Raw genomic sequence first — 17,612 nt, 5'->3', positions numbered from 1 at the left:
CTTTTATTTTGTCCATGTCCTCATTTAGTTCTCTGACTGATTGTCAGGAAGAATAACAACTCTCTCTAAGCCTGGAGCTGTGAGACATCTCAGGTGCTTCCCATTTCACATCAGTTTGTATTTTATGGACATTGTTTTTTATACATGTTTTGGATGGATATATTTTTATGAACCTACCAGGGATTTTTCCCCCACATGAATATATATTTTCATGAACCTACCAGGGACCCCCCCCCCCCAACATGAATATATATATATTTTTATACAGTTTTTATATGAATAGGTTTACATTTTCTATTGCTGACTATGAAAGGTTTAAAACATTTGTAAAATGATCTAAATGTATGTCAGCCTACTTGTTTTTGAAATCCTATAAAATGGGAAAAATTGAGTTTCTTAACTCAATGTTTGTCAATGTTACAGTTGAATAAATGCATATTTTCAACATGTCTTGTTGTACTGCAAATTGACTGAATTACGCACTATGTAGATGAGCACTTTAGAAGATACGTTTTTGTGTGATAGATGTGTTTTGTTTTCTTCTTTGAAAATAAACTGCAAATGTGTAAAAATACACAAACAACATATTATCAGCAAAGCTAATGTGCAAACAAACAAGCCAAAAATATTTTATTTACACTACCCTAATGATGGTGCTGTCAAACTAATTTATGAAGCCGTCAAATCCAGAGAAATGTTAAGTTGTCCTCAGACTTCTACAAAATAATTAAATAAAATACCTTAATTAACAGATGAAACTAAAATATTGTACAGTATATTATTTAAATGGTCTTTACTACAGATATATTTTGAGAAGTATACTCCTGCATATTATGTTGCTCATAAGAGGTGTACATGTGTGGAAGGTCACACATGTCACCAGTAGTCAGTGTTGCTATGCTCATTTGGGAAGTGGTTGCACTGTATTTTAATTATGTGACACACAATGGACAATTGATATGCATATAGGCTAATTCCTATGTTAATGTACCTGGCGTGAGTCGGGAGCCTTTGTAAACTTTGTTGAAGTGTGAATTTTAAGTAGTTTTAAATCTATACGTGTGCTCCTGGTCAAATAGGTTCTTGCACGCCGTGCAAGGCCGTCCACTGAGCATTGCACCCCTGCCAGTAGTATGAGACACAGGTTTTGACTGTTATCATATTTGTATGATAACAGTCAATCATTTATATTTATAATTATAAATAAATGGAGCTGGCTGCTATCAGTCACTTTTCACCTGATGAGGTGATTAATTCACTGATTGTGATACAGTACTCCCTTCATTCATACATCGATGCTTTAATAGACTAATATGCACATAAATATACAGAATATACAGAATATTACGAGAACAATCAGGAGTTAAAGCATTATTACAAATTCAAAGTTATTATTGCAGGAGAAACAAGTAAGGTTTCATTTACCTCTCTCTGTCTGACTGGACTGTTAATGTTACCATAGGTACAGAAACACCCTAAAACACCTAAAAACACCACAATCATGTGTTTTCACCACAGCACGACAACCAGGACAGGTCCGGGGTCACGGGGGGGGGGGCGATGCCCTGTCAACATGGCCATCTCGGCCCCTCAGTAAAAACAAAACAACCGTATGGTACTTTGTATTTAATAGCGTTTCGGCATCAAGCCTTCCTCAGCGTGTTAAGTAAGAGGTCAGTGGTGTTGTGTGTACCAGGAGGGACTGACAGACAGACAGACAGACAGACAGACAGACATGACAAGGACTTCAGCTGCTATCTGTAAAACTAAGTGGTCCAGTGGTCTCTACAAGGCCCTGACTATTCATATAATTATGTAGAGTTCTTTACTGATACTATCACTTTACTAGTGTAGACAGTGCCGGTTTAGACTCCACAGGGGCCCTAAGCAGGATACAGGAAAGGGGGCCCGGCGAAAAAAGCCGCGGGTAAAAAAGACGAAAGAAAAAAAAAAAGAAAGACGCGGGTAGGCGGGGCCCTACGCAAAACCTGCGTAGTGTGCGTATAGGGTGGACCGGCTCTGAGTGTAGACAATTTATTGTTCTGTTCATTTGGATATTGTCTACCCTGCATCTATTACACGTCTGTCTGTCTGTCTGTCTCCAATGTCAGCTGTTCTCAGTGCGCAATACCGTTGCGTGTTGAAGTATATTATGTCTCGCTAGGACGCGCCTCACCAGCCAACACACAAGAAGAGGTTCAGGTTGAATGAACTGAAACCTAGGCTGCAGATCCCCAAAACAACAGGTTTGGAGATCTGTTGGGAATTGATTACATGAAACAGTCACCTGTGTGTCAGGTCTCAATGTTTGTAAACACATAATTGGTCTATAAGACATAGAGGTCAAAGGTCACAGAGAAGTGTTTTAACCACTATTGTATGTTTACATTTTCTTTTCAAAAATAGTGAAATAACCGATCTACAAGACCACTCAACCCAGTGCATAGTGAGCTTGTAGATCTGCTTACAATGACATCACGGTTAGAGGGGCGGCCTTGATACCGGAAGGTCCCTAGTTCGATTCCCCAATTCATCACATCAATCATGAATCACCGCTGAATAGCCCTTGAGCAAGGCTTCCATGCAGGGTCCGGCTGGAAACAAGCTTCGTGCTTAGTCCGACACCCTGGGTAAACAACGAACTTTGCTTTGCTTTTTACGGCCTGAATAGAGACACCAGGATGAAAGCTGTTAGAGCTCACTGTCAGTGTCCATGTTTGACAAAACAAAAGTACATTTTAATGTTCCATTGATAGTGTAGACTTCTAATGTCTGCAGGACTGTTCATTCTGCATCCATTTTGATCTGATTTACACTTTTTAAACAACTAAGTGTTTGACATCAGTCAGCAGGATGTTCACTGTCTGACTGAAACGTCAGGCCAGCTGAACTTGGAGATCTAAATGTGATGCAACGGTGCTGCCCTTTAACACGTTTAGTTTAACACGTTATTTGAGCTTATTTGTACTGATAATAGAACACTGTTACCAAAGCCTTTCAGGTCTATATATAGATATGTATATAAGATATGTAAATAAGAGAGACCATACAAGGTTTAGAGCAGGGGTCTTCAACAGGGGGTCCGGGACCCCTAGGGGGTCCTCGCAGTTACTACAGGGGGTCCGCCAAATCTTTGTGTGATGTGACTTTTTTTTTTTTCCTTAACCACTTGAACGCTAGCATCCCTTTTCTGAGGAGAACTTTAGCCCCAAAAAATAGCAGATCTACAAGCTCACAACGCCTCGCTTGTAGATCGGCTATTTTTTGGCAAAGAGGTGTCCCGGACCCCCTGTTAAATCTGAAACACAATTTTTATACAATATAGAGGAGGGGGTCCCTGCTTCATCTCTCTCTCAGCTAGTGGCTCCTTGGCCTGAAAACGTTGAAGACCCCCTGGTTTAGAGTAAAAAGGTGCAAAGTGCTTTGACTCTTCTGCTGAGGTATTAGTATTTATATACAGTAGGTCTGCACAGGAATACAATAAACCACAAACAAGACACTAGCAGGAATACAATAAACCACAAACAAGACACTACCAGGAATACAATAAACCACAAACAAGACACTACCAGGAATACAATAAACCACAAACAAGACACTACCAGGAATACAATAAACCACAAACAAGACACTACCAGGAATACAATAAACCACAAACAAGACACTACCAGGGACACGGGTGTTGACAAAATAACACAAGCAGCAGCTAGGCAACAACAAAGACACACTCACTAACTAACTAACTAACTAGTAGTAAAACAAAGACAGACTAACTAACTACTCTAACCAAACAATGTTCAAAAATACATAAGTGGTAACCACCACCCATAATTAAATCTAAATTTAATTCTGTTTTAAGTAGCATGTGAGGGGTCAAACTAGGGTGTTTTTATGATTCTGAATCCATTGCAAGCATTTGTTTTGCACTAAAATCACTCCTTGGGCTAAAAACGGCCATAGCCATCCTTTTCCAGGTATACTTTTTGTGTAAAAAGCCCAAGGGGTGGTTTTGGTGCAAAACAAATGCTTGCAATGGATTCAGAATCATAAAAACACCCTAGTTTGACCCCTCACATGCTACTTAGAACAGAATTTAAAAAAAAAATGTTTTTCCCCGCATAAGGTTATGGTGGGTACCCCAACTTTCAGCAGCTGTCATAAATTCCCCTAGGGAAACTGTATTTCAGTCTTTGTGAGATGTGTTACTAGACACTTTTACAAACACATTGGTGAAGATTTTTTTTGGTAAGGAATTTATTCCAAGATTGGACATTTTTCTGCTAATATCCCCTGACTATACCTAGTGAGCTTAGCAAAGGTTCTGCCTACATGGTGTCTATGTATAGAGGCAGGGCCGCATTAAGACCCCTCAGGGCCGTGGAACACCACAATATCAAAGGCCCCCCCAGTGCGCGTGCATGTGCACAACCTGCGCACGCGCGCAAAACTTTTCGGGTCTAATTCGGTTCTATTTGACCAATATAAATCAACATTTTTTCTTTAAATACACAAAAATTAAATACACAATTCTCACAGGGCCCTGCAGGCTGCGGGCCGTGGAACACAAGTTCCACTAAGTTCCGTGGTTAATGCGGCCCTGTATAGAGGCCTCTGTCGTTCCTGTCCCAAGGCAGAGCACAGTGTTGATTTTGACAACACGTTTTGATGTAGTTTTAGTCATTAGTCTTTTGAATAAAATTCCATTTAGTTTTAGTCATATTTTAGTCAATCTGCAATGTTTCACGACTAAATGTCATAAGATTATAGTCGACTAAATCTACTGTTGATTTAGTCGACTGAAATGTATGTCGGCGGTGCCTTGATGGCGTCGTAATGGCTGATTTTACACTTGGTTGCACGCTGAAAATAGCAGATCTACAAGCTCACAACGCGTCGCGCTGCGACACGTTGTGAGCTTGTAGATCGGCTATTTTCAGAGTGCAACCAAACATAAAATGTCTTTTAGTTCTACTGGATCTCTTCTCCACTAGATCCCTCACTAACATTTTAGTCTAGTTTCTATTTGTTGACGAAATTGTCAATATATTTAGTCTTAGTTTTAGTCATCGTAGCTTAGATTTTATTTCGTTTTTATTTAGTTTTCGTCAGTGAAAAAAGGGAGTTGACCAACATTTTTCGTCACAGTTTTAGTCGACTAAAACAACACTGGCAGAGCGTATACAAATGACTAAGTAGGAGAACAGACACTAAATATAAAAGTTTGCTCTGGGCTTCAAAATGAGGACTACAAAACAAGACTACAAAGACAGAGCTACAAACATATGAAATGAGGACTACAAAACAAGACTACAAAGACAGAGCTACAAACACATGAAATGAGGACTACAAAACAAGACTACAAAGACAGAGCTACAAACATATGAAATGAGGACTACAAAACAAGACTACAAAGACAGAGCTACAAACACATGAAATGAGGACTACAAAACAAGACTACAAAGACAGAGCTACAAACACATGAAATGAGGACTACAAAACAAGACTACAAAGACAGAGCTACAAACACATGAAATGGGTGAGAGAGAATGAGCTGAGGTGGGACCCAGCATTTTTAGTAGGGGGGGATTAAGCTAAACAAAATGGCCAAATCGTTACGATAAAAGCATAGAATTTGGCACACACGTTCCTTGGTTCATCCTAAGACATGCTAGAAGGAGTGGCCAAAAACATGTTGACTCAGAAAGCCTATAGAATCTCATGGAAACACACAATTTGCCACATAATGTCCCTTGGTTCATCTTAAGACATCCTAGAAGGAGTACCTAAAGGAATCTGAAACAGGAAGTGAGTTATTGACAACATTGAAAATGGCCGCCTACCTACAGTGTTGTCGATTGACCCAAAAGACAACTAAAGAATCTCATAAAAGCAAAACATTTGACACACATGTCCCTTGGGTCACCAAGTGGACCAGAGGTTGTTGTATTGTCTTTGTTTTACTGAGGATAAGGTTAGAAATAAGTTTAGGGTTACGCATATAGTTTTACTGAGGTTAAGGTTAGGAATAAGTTTAGGGTTACGCATATAGTTTTACTGAGGTTAAGGTTAGGAATAAGTTTAGGGTTACGCATATAGTTTTACTGAGGTTAAGGTTAGGAATAAGTTTAGGGTTACGCATATAGTTTTACTGAGGTTAAGGTTAGGAATAAGGTTAGGTTTAGACATAGTTTTACTGAGGTTACGTTTAGGAATAAGGTTTGGTTTAGGCATAGTTTTACTGAGGTTAAGTTTAGGAATACCAGGTGAATACCGCCGGATTTGCCCCGGGACGACTGTGTTTTATATATTTGTAGGCCAAAGACATTTTGTAATGTTTAAGGTTTCTTTATTACATCTTGTGTACATGAGAGTAAATATGTTGTTCTGGTTCCTCATACATTGTAGCAGCAATACAAAATATAGCCTGCCTATAATGTGTGTATACACAACAGATCATTTCACATACCTAGGCAGCGTTGTCATGATGGAGGTGCAGACAGAGACATCACAAACAGGCTAGAAATACCTTACAGAGGCTTAACAACGTCTGGAAGTCGGCCCAGTACAGCACCAACACCAAGCTGAGACTGTACCAGAGCTGTGTCCTGTCTACCCTGCTTTATGGTTCTGAATGTTGGAGAACGACAGAAAATGATCTCCACAAAATGTCAACCTTCCAGAACAAAAGCTTACGGAAAATACAACAAATATTCTGGCTCAAAACCATCTCCAACCAACACCTTCTTAGCCTGTGTAAACAGGACAACATGGCTACCATCCTTATAAGAAGGCGGTGGAAATGGATAGGACATGTAATCCGTAGAGAGCACGACAACATCACTCAAACTGCCCTTCACTGGACACCAGACGGGAAACGTAAGAGAGGCCGACCCAAGAACACCTGGCGTAGGACAGTGGAGGGAGAGCTGAAGAACCTGCATCACACACACACACATGAAAAAAACACATCACATGGATGCACCTGGGGACGTATCATCAGTGTTGTAGCCTGGGGTCGACGGGTGTTTCTGGTCTCGTAACAACATACACCCTCACCCAGGTGACCCAGCCGGGGTTGATCAAGCCCCGACTTACGTCCCAGTAGCTACTGTACCCACGGTCAGTCCTCTTAGAGAAAGACTTACGTCCCAGTAGCTACTGTACCCACGGTCAGTCCTCTTAGAGAAAGACTTACGTCCCAGTAGCTACTGTACCCACGGTCAGTCCTCTTAGAGAAAGACTTACGTCCCAGTAGCTACTGTACCCACGGTCAGTCCTCTTAGAGAAAGACTTACGTCCCAGTAGCTATTGTACCCACGGTCAGTCCTCTAAGAGAAAGACAGGGACACTCAGTCCACTTCTCTGGAACTACTCTGTCGGGACTGGGGGAGAGGAGAGGCTCTGGCACGTGGAGGGACTAGGCTCTGTGGGTGGCCTCCTGGCCGGGCTCCTCCTTCGTCTCACCAGGTCCAGGACCTGAGCGTTGCACCAGACTCCCCCACTCCAAACATTTCATTCTGGTGTGATGGTGTCTTGGGCCGTGGTGGTTCTGCAGGCTCCACTTGCAGCTTGCCTGAAAGGCCCTCCTGAAAGGCCTCACCGTGGGTTTGTTGGGCTTCTGTGGAAGACACAGGCTGGGACGCCTGCTCCTGCACGCACACACACACACACACACACACACACACACACACACACACACACACACACACACACACACACACACACACACACACACACACACACACACACACACACACACACACACACACACACACACACACACACACACACACACACGAGAGCTATTTAACACTGTTACTGAACAAACACTCTATAGTAATGAGTACTATCACAATATAGAGCTTTAACCTTTTAACACAAAAAACAAGGTTTTGTTTTATCCAAGAAATATCACTTTAACTACAATTTTTTTCTCTAATTCTAGTTGTCACTATTTCATTAGTTTTAGTAACAATAATAATATTTCATTAGTTTTAGTAACAATAATAAAATGTCATTAGTTTTAGTAACAATAATAATATTTCATTAGTTTTAGTAACAATAATAGTATTTCATTAGTTTTAGTAACAATAATAATATTTCATTAGTTTTAGTAACAATAATAATATTTCATTAGTTTTAGTAACAATAATAATATTTCCAGTGTGAATGCATTCAGAATGCAGTATATTGTTACACTGTCTGACCAGCAGGTGGCAGACCTTCTGAGCACAAATCAATAGAACAGGGAGTTCATCACCCAATGCAGAGGAAGCGCAAACCCTATACATCAGTGGTTCTCACAGTGGGGTCCGGGGACCCCCAGCTGTCCTTGAGGGGGTTCCAGGGGGTCCCTATAGCTAATTGGTTGATAGTTAGGAACCAAATGAACCCTTTAAAAGGTCTGTAACTCAGTGAGAGTGCACATAAGGGTCCATTTGCACCCTCTCTGAGTTGTGAGGATCTGTGGTCTAATCTAATACATAACAAAGTGCTATAAATGGAATGGAGTTGGTAAAATACCTATAAGACTCATAAACACTGACATATAGAAGATCTACAGTAGCTTGTTACATGGAAAAATGTAATAATATGCTGTTCGGTAAAAACTCTCTGAGAGCAGACTCTTTTGGAAAGAGGTCAACGTAATGAACAACAGTAACACATCTCTACCCTCTAACATAGAGGGCGCATGTGGCCCGGTTGAGATAGCTGAGGTGTGGAGAAAACACTATCACAACTTATTTAACTGTGGCAGTAGATCATGTTGATCCATCTGAAAGTGTACTGATCAGGTCTGAATTGTCTGATGATGTGGTTGATGCCATTAGGATGCTAGATAACAACAAGGCATGTGGCATGGATCACATCACAGCAGAACACCTCAAATATGCAAGCAATAAAATCTGCCCTTTACTGAATATGGGCTGTCTTATAGGTGACTATCATCAATCACCTTATGTACGCTGATGACCTGGTCGTCCATACAGTAGAGGGTTACAGCAGCTATTGAAAGTCTGCTCAAATTATGGCAATGATCATGACATAATTTATAATGCAAAAAAAGAGCAGTGTCATGATAGTGAGAAGCCATGAGGACAAGAAATGAGCTTTCCCAGCCTTTCACCTGTGTGACAGTCATCTATCTGTGTGCCAGGAAATCAAGTACCTTTGGCCACATTTTTACTGACAATCTCCATGATGATAGAGATCTCTCTAGACAGTGCTGCATACTTTATGCTCAGGACAATATGCTGCTTCACAGGTTCACTGTGTGTTCTGATCCTGTCAAGTGTGCACTTTTTAAAGCATTCTGCACATACTACATTTAAGGGTAGTATGCAAAGGCTTAAGGTGTCCTACAATGATGCTCTGAGGGTTCTACTTAAGGTCCCTAGATGGCATAGTGTCAGTCACCTGTTTGTAACATGTAGAATCCACACTCTCTCTTAACCCATTGAGACCTGAAGCCGATTCTACATGTCTCCTAAATCTCAACAGTTTTCTGAAAAACGTATGTTTCTATATCAGTGGTGCTCAATCTTTTTCATGTCAAGGACCCCCCAAAATGATATGTATTTGGCCGCGGACCCCCATCTCAAAATATGTTGTTCCAGGGACCCCCAGAAGCAAAGATTTGAGTTAAAAATGTTCGCTTTAAAAATATATATATTCAGAAGATTTGCACACATTTTCACAAATTTTCAAAAATTGCAGATATACAAGCTCATAGCGCCGCGCTATGAGCTTGTATATCTGCTATTTTTGAATAGCCCAAAGTGTAAAATAATGCTTTTTAGCTCAAATCTAAAAATGACACAGTTCCAGGTCTTAAAGACACTCTATGTATGGATTCATGTCTCTCCTGGATGAGTCCAGGAACAGTTTTATAGAGGATATAATAGTCAATCCTATAGGAAGAACTGTCTCTGGTACTCGTCCAGGCTGTGTAAACACTGGAGAGTCAGCCTCTATGTATGATTTAATGTTTACTTGTTGTAATGTATTGTTGTTTATTATGTGATATGTGTCTGTACTCTATGGACCCCCTGTGTGTCTGGAATAAAGACTGAATTGAATGGTATGTTGTAACGTTGTTCAAACCCTCACTCAGCCTCCATGGTGGAGGCAGGTTGCTGATAATCTACTCCACTGGAATGAATGCATCATAATGGATACGTTCTTGTTGGAGCAGACTAGGACTATAGGCTGTAGTTTATAATATGAACTATAATGATAAGTGTGTGAGCGTCCACACTGATGTTGTGGTTACAGTTATATGAGAGTCTAACAACAAATGAACATTCATGTAGTTTGGTAAGCCAGATTTCCCAAGATGCAATGGTGTCACGTTGCATCTTGGGAAAGCTGGCTTACTGAAACTATATGAATGTTCATTTGTATTGTAGCTGTATTCCCTTTAAATGACACACACTGCTGTTTGTTTTTCTGGCAATAATGTAAACGCATGTTTTCTCATGGCAATAAAGCTCATTTGAATTGGACTGTGATGTGGACTCTAGAGTTAGGACTTTTTTTTTTAAATGATACATTTATAGTTATAATAATAACCCAGTTACAGTCAGGCAGGCGTTGTATGTGATAATAAGTAATCTATTACATTAATGTGATAATAAGTAATCTATTACATTAATGTGATAATAATAAGTCATCTCACCCCATGACCCGGGCGTGAACTTTGACCTTGACGCAGACCTCCTGGTTGGTCTCAGTGAGGAGCAGAGCCTCCTCCATGTGACCTTATGACCTCCTGAGAGAGAGAGAATCAGAGACAGACAGACGGACGGACGGACGGACGGACGGACGGACGGACGGACGGACGGACGGACGGACGGACGGACAGACAGACAGACAGACAGACAGACAGACAGACAGACAGACAGACAGACAGACAGACAGACAGACAGACAGACAGACAGACAGACAGACAGACAGACAGACAGACAGACAGACAGAGACTATTCACACACATATAGACGTATTTCTGCCTGCGTTTGCCCACTGCCAGCGATGTAAAGTAAAATATACGTCTTTCCCTCAGGGACATTATCAGGTTAGTTAGACTTAAATGCTTAAGTGTTAATATGAAATATAATTAGCAAGTCATCTTTTCACAATTATCTGGCCAACTTTCTAATCCTGCTTTAGGAAATAATATGATTCTGACCATCTCACTTCTACAACAGAAATATTATTTTAGCTACAGTGACGTGACGTGACGTCATGTCCTAGTAAGTGTGAATAGGGGAAGGGAGTGTGTTGAAGGTGCAAACAAAGGTTCTTATTGGTCAAATACCTGGATGTGTCTCAAAGAATGTATAAACACATTGTTTTTGATTGATTGATTGAATACTTAACAGTTTGCAAAAAAAAGCACAAAGGTACAGTTCCATACAAAAGTATTCTAAAATAATGAACCCAAGAAAGCACTATGGCTCGTTTCCATTGGGGTCCTGTCTGTGTATTCAATTCATCGAAACATGTATGTGATTGAATACTTTATTAGCTTGTAGATCTGCTATTCTCGGCTAGCTCCCTCCCCTCCCTGGCTGACCTGGACAGCTCCCGTTGTCTCAGGAAGGCCCATAGTATCCTAAAGGATCCATCCCACCCCGGGCACTGCCACTTGAAGCTGCTGCCTTCGGGCAGACGATACAGATCGCTGAGGGCAGGAACAAATAGACTTAAGAACAGTTTCTACCCAAGAGCAGCAGTGGCTCTCACTGTGGAACTAAGTGGCTGCTGTTACAGTTGTATTCGGAATGAATACACTTCTATTCAGAATGAATGAATGGATGAATTCATTCCGAATAGATTTGCTCATGTAAACACCTCCATTGGAATAGAATATTCCATTCCAGTCTGACCCGAATGCATTTTCATTCGGAATAGGAGGGGTGGTATAGACCGTTTGAATCGGGTTAAATCAATCGGAATTGACCATGTAAACACTTTATTCCAAACGTTCCTGTCTGTTTGGAATACATGCATTCCTTTGCGCATGACTTGTCCAGGAGAACGGGCGCTCCTCCGAGGATTGCTGGCCTAGGCTACACTTATATGGATCTTTTTCTAAACGGGTATTTTAGTCCTCAGTTTTTAAAAAGAATCCCTGGCCACATGACAAAGATGTTGTTGTTTTTTTAATCCCTGTCCACACGTAAACGCAGAAACGCATTGATCAGCTGCCAGTTTCAATTTTAAATCAGATTTTATTTTATTATTTTTTATTTATTTTATATATGAGGGGCCAAATACATATACATTTTTAATCACATGTTAAGGCCCAATACTGCAATAGCTGCATTATTTTAATAGCATACGTGAACAAAAATAAATTAAAACAACATTATTAGGGCGCAGCTGCAGCGAAAACAGATGAATTTTACTTCATCAATTCATTACATGGGCAGCCGGAACGGTCGTCCCAAAACACCCCGCCCCACGCACCTTTTGAGCGGGCCATCCACGGCTGCTCCATGGATGGTCGCTGGATTTTGACCCGGGGCGATTGTGTTTAAGGGCGACAGACCCCGCATTCAAACCGTGTGCGCACCGCGCGCTACTCGGCGCAGAAAGAGGGGTTTCGTCACAGTGAATGAGTTACAGCATGTTTCAAAGCTTTTTCATAATAATACAAGAAAAACGTGACACTCGGCATAATGAGAAGCTTATATTTTCTACTTAAGTATATTTTGATGCCAATACTTTTGTACTTTTGCCATAAATGAGCGTGCCTTGTTTCATAGACTGTAGTGTTGCTCTTGCTCTCTCTCTCCATTTATTATTATTATGACCATGAGCGGTCCGGTGTTTAAGTATTATTATTTATTATTATAATGACCATGTGCGAATGCGCGATGCCATCATACCTACATGAGAAATGTGACAAATACTATAGGCTAGCCTACGTTTTACCGTGTCTGGTACCAATACAAAAAAATAAACTGGTCTGAACTTGTAGATCTGCTACTTTTGCATTAAAACGGCGATAACAAAGGAACACAGGCTTGCACCGCATACAACGCTGCCTGACCAGGAGTCGGTGCGTTGCTTCCCGGCCCTGCCTACGACCGACAGACCTCCGCCGCGGAGGCACAAGGGGGCTATTGCCTCCTCCCATGCCCACCAGGGGAAGCTCTGCTCCGGGTAGTGGCCCCTGGTCCATGCCCGGGCGTAGGTAGGAACCACTTTGCGCATGTCAAAAGTTATATTCCGAATGAATGCTTTGGGTCATGTAAACAAGGAATACTTTTATTCAGGTCCCATGTAAACAGGTGAATGGATCAGATTCCTCTATTCGGAATGAGTTAATTCTGATCTGAATGAATACATGATGGTCCATGTAACTGTGGCCAATGAGAACTAACATATGCACGGGACACTTTATTGCGATATAGGACACTTTTTTTTCTTTTTAATCGATTGGTCTAGTATTCTGTATTTTAATATATATAGTTTTGTATAATGCACTTTTAAGGGGTTTGCTACAATTTCGTTGTTCTTAACTGTAACAATGACAATAAAGTTCATTCATTCATTCATTCATTCATTCATAGCATAAACCCAGGCTAGCATGAATTGAGTTTTAACCCCACGAGAACCAGTATAAACTAGACAAAGTGCTCCTCAGAGCGCAGGTCTCCACCAGGTTAGGTAGGTTAGTGTGGGCCAGCAATGTTTGGAATTCACCAAACAGGATGGAGAGTGAAAAATCAGACGGATCCGTCTGGATCACTTGACTAAAGAGATAATACAGTATGTACTGATGTGTGTGATGTTTGGACAACATTTGTAGGAGTAATATAACAAAAATGTTTTGCAAAAATCTGCCTCCTGGTGGCGCTATAATCAGATACAATGACAGTGGAATTTAGCACGACGGGGCTTCTCCTGATTTCTGATTCCTAATGCACATTAAAATGTCACATTTAAGAGCAAAAAAAAGTATAGTCATTGATTGCAGTTCTATTTTAGGTAGGCAGTGGGCACCTGGTATTTCTGGGCACGTTTTATACATGTATTTATTTTGTAGGATATTTTATATTGACATTTATTTTATAAATGAGGGGCTACAAAACCTGTGATATCCAGTCACTTCGGGGATAAACAATACGTTGAAGAGTAGCCGGTCAGGGCCAACTTCTCATCTCAGCAGACCCTCACTACGTGTTGTGTTGTGTGATGATGGACAAGGTGACTCAGGGTTTCTCTTTAGCCCAAACTGGTGACGTATTTATTTCTGCATGAAATAAAGACAAGAATAATGCAGCAGCATTAGGACATTGGTTCTCAAAGTGGGGTCCGGGGACCCCCAGGGGTACTTGAGGGGGTTCCAGGGGGTCCCCAGCTAAATGATGGATAGGAACCAAATGGACCCTTATGGGTCTGTAACTCTGAGAGTGTACAAATGGAACCAAATGGGTCCATTTGTACACTCTCAGAGTTAAATTAACATTGATTTTACAATAGAAATTGGGGTCCCAGAGATAGAAATGCCATTAAATAGGGGTCCGTAGCATAATGCATGTCAAACTGGGGGTCCTTGAAATTAAAATGGTTGGGAATCACTGCTAGAGAGCCGTAAAAACCTTCTCTTATGGGGGTCCCTGGCTTATCTTTTCAAATGGGGGTCCGTGGGGTAAAAAGTGTCAATTTGGGGGTCCTTGACATGAAAAAGTTTGAGAACCCCTGCATTAGGACACAAGACGTCAGTCTGCCATAGAACAACTCTGAGGCTAGTATGCCTTACAAAACATTCAGATATAAAATCTGTCACAATAGATCACGATACCACAATATACAATTACACTTGAAATTAATACACCACCGGCTAATTAATATTTTATAGACATTTAAAGGACAACTTTGTTTATGTTTTAGCTTGTAATTAAAGTAAATAATAGATCAGTTTTAAAACATTTTCATTTACTGCTTTCTATAGTTTTTAGCAGTTTTCGCGCTCTTTTTTTACAGTAGGTGGGGGCATTCAGGCAGGTGGCTAAATATGTCTTTTTTTTTACACAATAACCCAGCGATTCTTTATTATTATTTACAGTAGCTCTTCTAGCCCCCAATAACTCACATCTGTCCATTAAAGACCACAAGACCTTTTTTATTGTGTAAAAAATACATATTTAGCCACCTGCCCGAATGCCCCCGCCCACTGTAAAAAAACATCGTGAAAATTGCTAAAAACTATAGAAAGCAGTAAATGAAAAATATTTAACACTCATCTTTTATTTACTTTAATTACAAGTTAAAACAAACCTTGATTGTAAAAAAAAAAAAAAGTTGTCCTTTAAATAAAACAATACAACAACACAATAGACTAAAATCATGGGAGCAACAGAAACATACCTGGACAAAATAAACACACAGATAATGCAGCAGCATTAATACATACATGACGTCTGCAACACACCAGTCTGTGGTGGGAGAGAGACGGCAATTAAAGGGATATTTCACTTTCAAAAAGAATTTGGGTCATTTTATCGTCTACTCAGGCTGTTGAGCCCCTGGACAGTGTTTAAGTTGCTTGATTCACTATTTAGATATTTGATGTTCGTTTTATCAGACACGCCCCCTTCCTATACAAACCCATTGAAACTTCAAACTCCATGTTAGATTCATCAGAAACACCCGTCCTTGGTTCTGGTGACTCATCCTGCCCTCCTAATACGTGAGGGGGCCGTGCTTTTTTTTATTACTTTTTTCATTTATTTTATTGCATTTCTTTATTGTATTAAATCATTTTCATTTTAAAAAAATATTAAAAAAAAAAAAAGTTTTTAAAGTAACAGAAAAAACACGGTCTCCTTACGTATTAGATGGACGATATCAGTCACCAGAACCAAGGACGGGTGTTTCTGATGAATCTAACATGTTAAAAATGGAGTTTGAAGTTACAATGGGTTTGTATAGGAAGGGGGCGTGTTTTTTGATTGATTGATTGAAATTTTTATTAGGCAAAAGAATGTAAAACAGCACAGTTACATTTATAATGCTTTTGTCTAAAAGGTCCGGCCAAAAAAGTCCTTGCGGGCTTGTTTCCATTGGGGTCCTTGAATTAATTTCATAGACATATATAGTAGCAACCAAACAGTTCAAAAATCAACATAAGAATACAGAGGGGAAAAAAATATATACCATTATGTACAAAAAAGGTCATGTGAAAATAATGAAATATATACAAAACAAAACATGATAAAAATAAAAAAATAAAAATGTACAAAAAAGGGGGAGGGGGGGGGGTCGTCTGTCTACAGGGAAACTGGTACTAGCTCCTCTTTAGGCCTCCAGAAAGATGAGTTTTTAGGGCTGTTTTGAATGAGCCCAGCGAACTGCATTTTTTGAGGGATGGGGTTAGACTATTCCATTCCTTGGTGGCAGTGCTATAGAAGGAGAATTTGCCCATGTTTGTTTTATGGGTGGGTGTTACCAGATTGTTGTTTACGCTCCCTCTAGTTTTGTGACTGTGGGTGTCACTAACTTTTTCGAGGTACTTATACAGATATGCAGGTATAGGGGGCATTTCGGGCAAATCTGCATTTACAATTTTGAAGACCAGTCCCATTTTTAATTGTATAACCCTGTCTTCCACCCTGAGCCAGCCTAGGCTGGCAAAGTGAGTGGGAGAGAGGTGGGTCGTGGGCCCCAGTCCGAGAAGTAGTCGAATCAGTTTGTTTTGGGAGGTTTGAAGCTTAGTCTTCAGTGACACTGAGGTGTTGGAGTACCAAGAGGAGCTAGCATAGTCAAAAAGGGGCTGAATCAGGGCCCCAGAGAGGGTCCTGAGTGCCTGAGGGTTGACAAAAGAGGAAACTCTGCCCATAAATCTGGTTCTCTGGTTTACTCCTTTGAACACCTTTGTTGCCATGCTTTCACCTGTCAGGTGTTTGTCAAGAATACATCCCAAATAGGTAATCTCTTCTTTGCTAGTGATGATTGTGTCATCGACTTTGACCTTGAAGTCATTTACCTTCATTTTACTGAGGGAATGTTTGGTCCCAAATAGGATGGATTCGGTTTTCCCAAGGTGTAGTGACAGTTTGTTATCGGTAAGCCAGGTACGGATTTTTGAGAGTTCAGAGCTGAGAGCTTCCTCGACTTGCAACTTGTCCTCACCCGAAATCAGGAGTGCCGAGTCATCAGCGAACAGGAACAGTTTGCAGTTACAGGCAGCATTCATGTCGTTAATGTATAGAAGAAACAGTAACGGCCCTAGAATGCTGCCTTGAGGAACCCCGCAGCTCACCGGGAGGGATGAGGACATGGTTCCGTTGATGTCAACCACTTGTTCTCTACCCTCCAAGTAAGATCTCATCCAATTTAGTGATGTGCAATCAAAACCAATCGCCCTCAGCTTATCAAGTAGAATTTCGTGGTTTACAGTGTCAAATGCCTTTTGGAGGTCCAGCATGACCATGCCGCAGTATTTGCCCGAGTCTACCTCACGTTTGATGTGATCGGTCAAGTACAGTAGGCATGTGTCAGTGGAGTGGGATGTTCTGAAGCCCGATTGGAATTCAAACAACAGCTTACGCTCGCTGAGGTAGCTGTTGATTTGTTCTTGGATTGATCGCTCTATAACC

At 40.7% G+C, this 17,612-nt stretch overlaps 1 protein-coding gene across 3 annotated transcripts in view; it reads right to left on the bottom strand.

The window, feature by feature from the left end:
* Window positions 1-6,665: 6,665 nt before the first annotated feature.
* The window catches only part of LOC311034846 (uncharacterized protein), a 41,128-nt gene continuing 30,181 nt past the window's right edge, over window positions 6,666-17,612 (bottom strand). Inside the window, exons 1-3 of one of the 3 annotated variants that reach the window (XM_084042871.1) lie at window positions 14,103-14,256; window positions 10,679-10,771; window positions 6,666-7,649 (exon numbers count right to left, since the gene is read on the bottom strand). In XM_084042871.1, coding sequence (XP_083898997.1) covers window positions 7,418-7,649; window positions 10,679-10,755 — 309 coding nt within the window. In that variant the 5' untranslated portion in view covers window positions 10,756-10,771; window positions 14,103-14,256 and the 3' untranslated portion in view covers window positions 6,666-7,417. Of the gene's footprint in view, window positions 7,650-10,678; window positions 11,009-14,102; window positions 14,257-17,612 lie in introns of those variants that run through there. The other 2 variants (XM_084042870.1, XM_084042872.1) reach the window with 2 other exon arrangements.

Source organism: Gymnoscopelus microlampas, assembly GCF_963454915.1.
Source record: "Gymnoscopelus microlampas genome assembly, chromosome: 19".
NCBI classification, from domain to species: domain Eukaryota; kingdom Metazoa; phylum Chordata; class Actinopteri; order Myctophiformes; family Myctophidae; genus Gymnoscopelus; species Gymnoscopelus microlampas.
Note: the sequence above shows the minus strand (reverse complement) of the source record. Positions and strands in the feature narration are given on the sequence as shown.